The sequence below is a fragment of the Rhopilema esculentum genome, chromosome 8 (assembly GCF_057945365.1).
Source record: "Rhopilema esculentum isolate cy_ngs chromosome 8, ASM5794536v1, whole genome shotgun sequence".
NCBI classification, from domain to species: Eukaryota; Metazoa; Cnidaria; class Scyphozoa; order Rhizostomeae; family Rhizostomatidae; genus Rhopilema; species Rhopilema esculentum.
Genome location: NC_142822.1, coordinates 7,425,466 through 7,435,688, shown reverse-complemented (window position 1 = coordinate 7,435,688; position 10,223 = coordinate 7,425,466). Strand labels below are relative to the sequence as shown.

At 37.3% G+C, this 10,223-nt stretch overlaps 2 protein-coding genes across 3 annotated transcripts in view; one reads left to right on the top strand and one right to left on the bottom strand.

The window, feature by feature from the left end:
• Positions 1 to 97: 97 nt before the first annotated feature.
• On the bottom strand, positions 98 to 4,656 carry LOC135695005 (metabotropic glutamate receptor 3). The gene is made up of 2 exons (XM_065213926.2): positions 3,062 to 4,656; positions 98 to 2,630 (listed from the first exon to the last, which is right to left on the bottom strand). The coding sequence occupies exons 1-2, from the start codon at positions 3,138 to 3,140 to the stop codon at positions 103 to 105; spliced, it is 2,607 nt and encodes an 868-aa protein (XP_065069998.2). The 5' UTR covers positions 3,141 to 4,656; the 3' UTR covers positions 98 to 102.
• Positions 4,657 to 6,691: 2,035 nt separating this feature from the next.
• LOC135695009 (rapamycin-insensitive companion of mTOR-like) overlaps positions 6,692 to 10,223 on the top strand; it is a 45,734-nt gene continuing 42,202 nt past the window's right edge. For both annotated transcript variants that reach the window (XM_089109854.1, XM_065213930.2), the window contains exons 1-2: positions 6,692 to 7,025; positions 8,848 to 8,898. In XM_089109854.1, the coding sequence (XP_088965980.1) occupies positions 6,989 to 7,025; positions 8,848 to 8,898 (88 nt within the window). In that variant the 5' untranslated portion in view covers positions 6,692 to 6,988. The remainder of the gene's footprint in view (positions 7,026 to 8,847; positions 8,899 to 10,223) is intronic.

The following is a 10,223-nucleotide window of genomic DNA, read 5'->3' as shown; positions in this document are numbered from 1 at the left end:
CTGTCTCAAAATCTGCGCGAGTGTGGCAAGCACACGTGTTGTGTTGTCACCCCATTCTATAAAGCATGATGCATGCTTCCAAATGGCATCGGTTTGAAGCTGCTATTTGTCGCAATAGCAAACGTCAGGCTGTTCTGTCTCAACTGCACGATCGCAATACTGTGGTTGACAGAGAGGCGAGGCATTCTCGTTTCCGCACAGGCTTGCATGGCCTAGACTTATCACCTTTACCGAGGCGTTGCCTTCAAAGCTGACTTTTGTTGCTCGTCGCCTTTGTTCGATTATTTTCAACAAATTAGGCATGAAAAGGCCAGCGAGTGTGAATAAGCCAATAGTTAGCATGAAGTACGCAAACAGTAATGTTGATGCAAATACTGTGGTGACGTAGGCTTCAAGTAAAAATAGGGTTGGGATAAACACAGCGAACAGCATGCTGTTTATGCACATTGCAAGGCATATTCCAAATGCTTCACTGGAATGCGATGCGGATTTTCTTGTTTTGTATGCAAATGTACCAGATATGGCCATGATTATGAAGCTGGGAAGTAAGTTCAATGTTGTGTTCATTGGCTTGTATTTGCAAATAACGGCTGTCTTTGTGCTGTTCTCGATGTCTGTCATTAAGACATACGACTTGCTGTCATCTTTTAACCACATAGCTCCTATCAAAAGCTGTACAAATGCAACTGAAAGGGCAACGAGAATGTAAACCTTGGTTTTTCTAGGCGAAGAATTGGCTGGGTTTGCGTTAAACAGAGTTGATATGCGAGCCGTTTTTACCATCAAAGGCGTGTAGCATGCATTCAAGCTGAAACCTGCAAGTAATTCCTGAAGTCTACATTTGAACATATCTGGTTTCATTAAGAAGATGAACGAAGAACCAATAACAAACTGTAGTCCTACAAAGGTGATTATCGACGTTCCATGACAAATAGGCTTGATCGCTGTAGTTCTATTATTTCTTACGAAGAGAACTGCAATAATTGAGGACAAGACAAACCCCACTATAGCAGTGCATTTGATGATCCAGCCATGACAGCCTACTTCGTCTGCTACAGATACAACTGGCAAAGGGACACATTCTGATCGGTGCCGATCGGGCACATGGTGAGGTAAACAGGCCACACACGTTCCGTTTTTGACAATTTCCATATGGCTACAATTTCTACAGCTAAAGCAGCATCTTGTGCCATCAGCCCCACGGTCAACTGCTTGGCCAAATGTGCATGGAACATAGCAGTATGAAGCCGGGAGTTTATTGTATCGCCAAACTATCTTATCCACATCAAGATACAACTTTCCTTTTTCAGCTGATGAACCATATACCCAGCGGCCAACACTTCTGTAATCAACCCCATTAAAATTAAAGATTTTGAAATCCCTGTTAAAGAATCCTAACTTGTTCAACACAACCGAATGATCAAGCAGATCGCACTTTTGTTTCCCGAAATATTTCATCGACGTCTTGACGATATTCTGGATGCATACTGGTGAAGATGTGTTGCATTTGTTTGCGATCTCTCCTTGCTTGAGAGCACAGGCAAGTGTCTGCACAGCATTTATGACTGGTAAAACAACTGCATTGTGCAAATCAAAGACGGTTTTGTTGAGCGTTTCGTTTCCAAGACACTTTGCCCTATCATCATGATACCTTGTTATTCTATATGTCCATGGAACGCTACAATTAAAGATCTGACTCCAAAATTCTGCCAACCACGTGTACTTTGTTGTATTGAAACGTAAGCTCATGAAATACTTACTAAAATCTTCACTATAAACATCATCAAACTGCAAAACAATTGATCCTTTGGCCGCTTTGTAACTATTACCGACCGTGTACGTGTTGGCTGGCCAGTTTGTTCCAGAGATGAACGTCAACTCTGAAAATATTTCGGCTGCCCGAAGCACCCCATTTGTCTCCCCAAAACTTGTAAATAGCACAACAGCCCGCAGGTTTGCCTTGGTAGAAATTTTCGTGAGCGCTTGCCCATACTCCGCCTCTGTTGGTTTCAAAGACAGCCAAATGCTATGAGCGACACAGATGCCGTTTTCCGTTGCCTTTAATTTGAATCTTGAGACACCTTCTTGTGTTTGAACGTCGTTTGAAGAAATTATAGCAACGTATGAGAACCGCAGTTTCTTCAAAATATCTATGATTGCTCGTGTTTCCAGTTCGTCTGATGGAACCGTTCTGAAAAGTTTTAAATTGGAATCGTCCTTTGGCTCGTCACTAGCCGAACTTTCGATATGGTCGAATGAATAACTTGAAGTTAGCGAATTTACAATGGGAGCATCACCCTGCTGATTAACGAGCAAAAAGTAGCTTGTCTGAGAAGGACTTAAGGCTAAAAGAGTTGGAGTGTCGTCGTGTTTTGAATATGGGAAACGGGATTCTTTTGCGTCTCTTACCATATAGCCGATAGAAGCTTGAAGAAAATTCTGTCTGTTTACTTGATGTATTGCATAACGCATGGCTTCAACCAAGACTAGGCCGTCGATGATGCTCAGATACTTAGGCAAAAATTGATAGTCAGTCTCAGCTGATTCGATGTTGAAAACACCAAGCACTCGATAGTTGGTTGGCGAATAGTCCTCGCTGATACACCGTTGTCTTGCTATCTTTTCGGTGCCTGCAAATGTATGAAAAGGCAAAGTAAAAGTGTCTACTGTAACGACAAAAACTTATCTGATTGAGATCAAGGTTTAACAAAGAATCATGATATCGTAAAATCATCAAATCAATTTTGGCATACAATACAGAGCTTTATTGAGCAATATGTTAAAATACAGCAATGTTCAAGTCAAATGGACTCCCGTTTTTTATCAAGTAGGTTTCTATATTAGTGAGTCGTATCTTCTCATTTTCAGATTCGCCTTTCAGTTGCCATTGCGTCTAAATGTCATAGGGGTCACTATATATCCTTGTCTCGCACATTTTTACTGAATCTGTCGTGACTCTTCAACAATCTATGACATTTTGACAAGGACATAAGCATATCTATAATTCTACTTGTTAGACTATTGTCTAAAAGTGAACTCAAAACTGAGTCATATTACTCACAGACTTCCTGTAGCATCCCAGAACTGACAGTCAAAAGACTGCCAACAATAATGATCTTATAGAAGATTGCTATTGCCATGACATGAGTGTAAACAAGAAATTGTGTCCAAAATAATTCAAGGTAGAATTCCAGTGTGTTTAACCCTGAAAATGTAGAACTATTCCCGGAACTCCAAAATACTTGAATAACCTCTGCAGTTCATGGCTGCAAATCTTCTTAAGAAAGACTGTTTGCTTGTCCAATTCCATTTAGAGCCTTAAGTGATGCTTGAGCAGCTGCGTGATGTGTAAATGGATTTCTCGTAACTTTGAGATTGAATGTAAATAAAGTTAATGCTTCAAATTTACACGAAGCAGAACTTGAATGGCTTCTACTGCTCTGACAGAGTACGCGATGTCAGAATCATGGCCAAAATTGAAGTATCAAGGGTTTATAAGAAGAGTTTATGCACAGATTTTGATGAAATAAAACAATATATTTGGCCATGGTTTTAGGCATTTAATCATTGTTGAAAGTAATTAAAGACCTTGATGATAAGACAACCGTGCTTTTTCAACTATCATAAAACTGTTCTTTAACGCAGCTTCAAGTCTAGGCTTCAAGATTTAAGCTATATAGATTTAGTATTGCACTTACGAATGCTTCTTTTAACTTCCAACAAGAAGCATTTCTTTGTATTTTTCTGCCGATCCACCGCATTTCTTTGTACTTTTGGGGTTTTGGCCCTCTTTTCATACCATTTCTTTGGAGGCTCAGCTTCCAGTCCTGGGATCGCCCTTTCAAAGGAGCAGTACAATTTTATTCTTTGCTTTTGGAAAAGATGCTTAAAAATTACTTTTTTTGATAAACTTTAAATTTTATAGAACTTTCCGTTGGGTAGTTGATGGCCTTCACCAATAACTGAATACAGCGAAAAATCGCCTCTTACAATCTATGAACCCAAAATCTTAGAATATTTATCATGCAAACGCAGATATTTTTCGAGTTGTTAAAAATTTAAAAGTTCCTTATAGTTAAATTTTTTATGAAAAGATGAACGCTATTATTGCTATTTTAGATGTTTTTTTGATAGTGGCCTGTGTCATTTTTGCTGTATTTTCCTTTATCGGAAATACCTCCTGTCACTTTAGTTCTTCTCGGTCTTAAGGCCTGACAAGGGGTCCAATCGATTTGCGGATCTTACCAAATGGCTACTAGTCTAAGCAAGCTTACACTAAAGCCTATAGTTTAGTGTGCTGTTATTGAATCAGTTATTACGTGCATAAATTATGCGAAATCTTTAGTGCGGAAAGCCTTGCTGTAGTTGCGGAATAATCTTATGTTTCACAGGAAAGAGTAGCTTGTTTACTTCAATCGTTTGACAGTGTTTCCATATGCTGCCATGTGAAATCTTGACCTACTTCGTTGTTTTGGGATATTGCTAGGCTCTTTCTTACAGTTCTATTTATATTTCACGTTAATTAACATTGTTTGGAAGATTTGATTGTACAGCCCTCAAAGTAAGGTCCTGTTCTTCAGAACCTATTCTTCTAGTTAGACTTTCATCAATGTTATTTCAAGAATGTAATTTTAAGACCATAAAATATCTCAGTTGATGATCATTACAAATGAAACACGACGCTTCCCTTCCATATCTTTCTCGAGATGTGAAAGAATCATGTAGAATATGGCAGAAAGAAGTGAGAAATGTTTGTTATTCACTATGGGCATTTGGAATTTGTAAATAAGAACTTGACCCCTTTTACATCAAAAACCTATAATAGGATCTTGAAAAGCAGAGATGCAAGAATCAAACCCTTAGGAACCCATAATCATGAAAAGCACAATCAAAATCTGAGGGGAGCACTTTGTTCATAGATCTTGCTACCAGGACTTCACTAAATCCGTTTTAGTGAAAAAAGATAAAATTGAAAAGGCCAAAAATATTGCAAAAGTACTGGAAGCCTCTTCCCAAAACTTTCCATGGAGTGCCCGTCTGCAAAAGCAATCAAGGAAAGAGGCATCCAATCTGTGTAGGGTAGTTTATGCACAGATTTCTAAATATGTTTCTCTGTCAAGATCTTTTTTGAAGATAGATATCCCAATTCCTTGTCCCAAATGAAGTTCTAAACTTTTAAGTGGCAGTGGTAAGAATCCAAAAATCTTAGCATTAGTTTTATGTGATCTTTCTTCGCTAGAAAAGGCAACTTTCTTAGGCTTGCATTCTTACAGTGGAAATAATTATGGAACTAGCGAAAAGTACACAAGAGTTCTTGTCTACATTTGCAGAGCTTGGTTTGTCAGCTGATGTCCAAGAAAATGTTATTGCATAACTGATTGTTGCCTGTCACCTGTTTGGTGAAAGACAACACACCTGTATGGATGACGCCTACCGAGAAATCTTCTCGAGAAGTTTCGCAAGGGATGAGAAAATTAAAAATTTATTTGTGCTTAAGGGGGTTTCCCAAGTCCCATTTCCAGAAAAAGTGGATAAGCAATCCTTAATTCGCCTTTTTTACCCCTAGAACGGAACTTTTCTTCAAGAGTATTTTCACACCCCTATGCCCCCCCCTAGCGACGGCCTTGGCGGCTAGAATTTAGTTACAAGACAAGCATCAACTTAAATCATGCAGCAGGGTACCCTGGGTACCAACCTCATTCTTATTTTAACTAGAGTGAGTCTGGTACCCAGGGTAGCAGCAGTACGACCCACGCCGGTTTATCCATTGTTTGGAATTTGGAAGCTTACCCAGATTTTTGTGACCTTTTTGTCAGCAATGACGATGAAACTGCAATTTTTTCATTTCATAGTTCTTTAAACACAGACCAACCCTTAAGCAAATCAAATATGCAATATCAAAAGCTCTAAATTCATTGCTCATAGCTCTTTACATCCATTATTGGTGGCTCACGAATTTCGACAGGTGCCCCTTTCATCAGTACCTCTAGAGATACGCTATAAAATCTTTTTGTGCAAACGCTGTCCCCTACAGGGATCTGGAGAACCACACACTGCCTCTTATTGTCTTTAGCATGAAAATATATCGGTTTGTATTTATCCCATACCTTTCATCTCATTCCTATTGTAACGGGTAAGATTCAAGTTTCAGGTTCAGGTTCATTTTATTTTAAATTCCACAACAAACATTTCCACAAAATACTAATAAAAATACAGCAACATCAAATATCAAACAATACTTATAACAACAAGATGTGGAACACAAATTATCTGTGGGATATGTATGTATGTATATGTATGTATGATTTTCTACCTCTAATAAGAAAGCCAAAGGGCTGAAAGTGTTTGGGGGGCTATCAAGTGTTTTAGGGGGCTATAAAGTGTTTTTGGGGGTTAAACATGCAAAAGGCCAAAGGCAAGATAATTATTTATATTGTTTTTGGGGGGCCACTTCCGCCGGCCCTGGTTGATGACACTTCGCAACTTTACCTAATGCTATTGATAACTTAATCCCTATATAGGCAAAACGAGTATCGTATCTTGAGAAAATTCCAAAATAATCTAAGTATCTTTTGTTTGTAACACACAAGGGTTAGACTTGGGTTCAAATTTATGTCCAACTTTTTTAGTTCACCCCAAAACAGGAATATTGACTACAGTGCACCCCCGTCTTAGCCCGATTCGATATTCCATTGGTGTGCGTCGGAATTCTCGAAAGTGGAAGAGAGTCTTTATACAAATGGCGCAGATCTCGGCATCAGTCCGAATAGATTGGGGTGTATACCTAAAGGGTTGTTGGCAAAATTTCTTAAATCAGCTATAATCGGAGGATATGAGTGCTAGTAGGAGCCCAGCATGACCTGCACAAGTCTTAAAACCCCGACTTGATTGATCAACTGTTGCTAGCGAGGGCCAACACTTCCCGAAAAGCTCTGTTGCACCCGCTGATTGTAAACGGAAGAGCACGAAATAAAGAAACAAAACAATCATGAAGAAATTCAAACGAAGAAGTTTCACTGGATCAGGTAATTTTGGACCTTGTTTTGTTGGTTATTTGATGTCTTAGCCATGCTAAGCTCACCGCCTTTCACAATGTTTCTGTCTCCTGATATAATTAGATTTAATTGTCGTTATTTATTTCCACGAATGAAACTACAGTAAGAAAGTGATCTTATAAACTGAACCTGTAAACAAGAATTGTTTAAGCAAGTTCGTTATTCTATTTTATTTTTTTCTATTTTTCAAATTCAAACTGAAATATTTTATAAGCATTTTACGGCAAAACTTATGCAGAACTATTCGTACGGACTTCAATCACAAATTCATTTAAAACTTGTTGTTGTTAAGTTTGCCAAGCCTTTATAGGTAACTGAACTTCTCAATTTAATGTTTTATCGGCCACACATAAAAAGAGTCCCTCTAGCTACTTTTCCTTCAATTAGATTGCGAACGATATATATAGATTACAAGGTATGATACAGTTGAACTGTGTTACCAATTTTAAAAATGTGCTGTTTTGTGATCCTGAAGAAATCCATTCCCTATCAAAATTTAAATATTGCTGCACTTATTTCTAAAAACGTTCCCTTGTCTAATCGAAATTGTTGAAAATTCAGGTTGACTATTAATTGTTTGAAATATTTTCACAAGCTTTCATGTAAAAATGATATTAAATTGGTACACTAATAAATCAAGCACCAAGTCTAGCTAAGGTTTGCTGATAAAATGAAATAAAAAAATGTGTAATCTAGTTCGTTTGTATTTGTTACTATCTAGCTATCAAAGATGCTTATCAAGCAGTTTTATGGTCCTTCCTTTCCATGTGGTCACACCTTGTGATTCCTATGCCTGGAATGACAGAGAGCTAGTGTCTCTCCTCAAACTAGATGAGAAAAATTTCATGGCAGGGAATTGAACTCCAGACCACAGAATAAGAAGTAGGCAGAAGGGGAACTTCTGCCTATCAGGTGAAGCCTGAAAAAACTAGCGCTTATGTGTTGACTAATACGACGCTTAGCATGTATCTGTGGGGATAATCTTAAAAAAGAATGAAAGTAGCCAACTTTATTTGACACGCAATGCCCCGTGATAGTGAACAAGTTAAATTATATATCATAATTTGTTTATATCTGATTAATGAATGATAATTTGTCATGGCAAAGTTCGTCTAATGAAATCGAGGGCAAAGGGGAATTAAGGAATTCTATTGTTGACTCAGACTTCAAAAACAACAAAGGAACCGATGAGAGTTACCCTTCTGCCTATTTCCTATTCTGTGTCCAGCCCCTCCAATGTGGAGTGTATATTAGTTCTAGATGAGATCTCATGCATGCACAATCTCTTTGTGCACATTTTCATTGTGTATCCATCTTTTACTTTATCATATTATGTTCTAACAGAGGCAATCTATAAAAGTGCTATTGTAAGTGTGCAATTTCAAATCATTGTGTACTGAGCTAAACTGACCGCATGCATGCATGTGTCAATCTCTTAGTACATCAATTGTTGTCATCACACTCTGTTATTAGTGCATGCCTCTGTCATACTAAAAGATTGTCAAAACCTTAGATCTGTACTCCAGAACCCTTAACCACTGACCCCACCTAATCACTGAGTTCTAACCAAATCAGAAACTAATTCTTTCAAAGGAGCAAGATTTCATATTTTCTTTATGTAAAGATAAGTTACTAAAGTTTACTTAATTATGATGTAATTTTCTATAAATTCCTTATGATCAGAATTTCTGCCATGGTTTCAAAGTGATGAGCAGTAACAGAAGTATTTTACCGATTCTCTCAAGTTTCTGTTATATTTCAACATACTCATTCAGATAATTGATATTTTTAGCTTCACGGCTTGAACAACAAGAAGAAGCACCTCCTCTTGATAAACAAAAAGGTATGTTTGAAGAAAAGTTTTTTGATCTTAATTTTTTTTTATATAATTTTCAGATTTATAAGGCTTTTCATATATTGATCTACTCATACTTTTCTGTCTATAGTATATATATATAGAGAGTTTTATTTTTATTTTCTGGTTTCTAATTATTTTTGGGTGAGACAGCAAAGATTATAAATGACTGTCACTACTCTTTATTTAAAAAAACAGTTTTAGCGTTTATTGTTAACTTGAAACAGGGAGAAGCAATTTATGCTACCCCTTTCATGCATGCCAGTGTAAGAATGTTGCAGTGGTAACAACATTAAGTGTGAAACTCAGGCAGGGACACCAAAATGAACAAATGGCAAGGGGGCAGGCTTTTGTTTGCATACAAGGGAGAAAGGGGGCTAGTCAGATTGTGCCAAATGTTTTTTAGATAGTGTTCTTCCAAAAAAGTTTTGATCATAAGTTTAAAGTTATAACCATGGGATGTGGTGCAGATCATTTACAGAATGTGAGCATAAAACTAGGTACAGATTCATCACAACAATTATGGTTGTTCAGTGTGGACCTTAGTGTAAACATTTCTCATTCATCTATCCATCACAAAAACGTTCCTTTTCGTCATGTTGCCTCATGCAATACTTAACATCCTATTGATAAATTTGTGAAGTGTATACAACAGACTGATGTGCATTTTTTGTCAAATTGCAAATGGAGGGGGGTCAAGTCAAATGGTGTATATGCAAAGGGGGAAGAGGTGGCCAAAGAAGTATGACTACATTCAAAGGGGGAGGGGAATGGAAAATATGAAAAAAATTTGCATTTATACTATGTGAATGACCTCATATGTGGCTTTGGTTGTTTTTTGACTGACTGATAAACAGTAGATTTTTTAGGCTTTGTGCCAAGCACAACAAAACAGACTGGTTAAACCTAGTCTTTATTTATCAAAATAATATGTTAAAAAAATGTGCAAGGTAATGACCAGATAGGGTTTCTAATGACCTTTTCCTTACACAGTTAATCCAATGAAGTCCTGTATATCATGATGTAAAATATATTTATTCATTTCCTTCAAGTTTTGACTCAAAACTTATTTCTCATGACAAGTTACAGAAACCCGGCAGCCAGACCTTACAGAATATAAATGACATTAGAAAAATTTTGTGGAACGAAACAACAGTTTCCGTTTCTATTAATTTCAAATTCTACTCCAAAAACAATAAAAGCTGACTGTTATGGTTATCAGCCAATAGGAGTGCATGTGTACAAAATTTAACAAATTATCTTTTTAGCTCCATTGACACTTCTAGTCTTGCAGGTGTTGTATCAATAGAAGC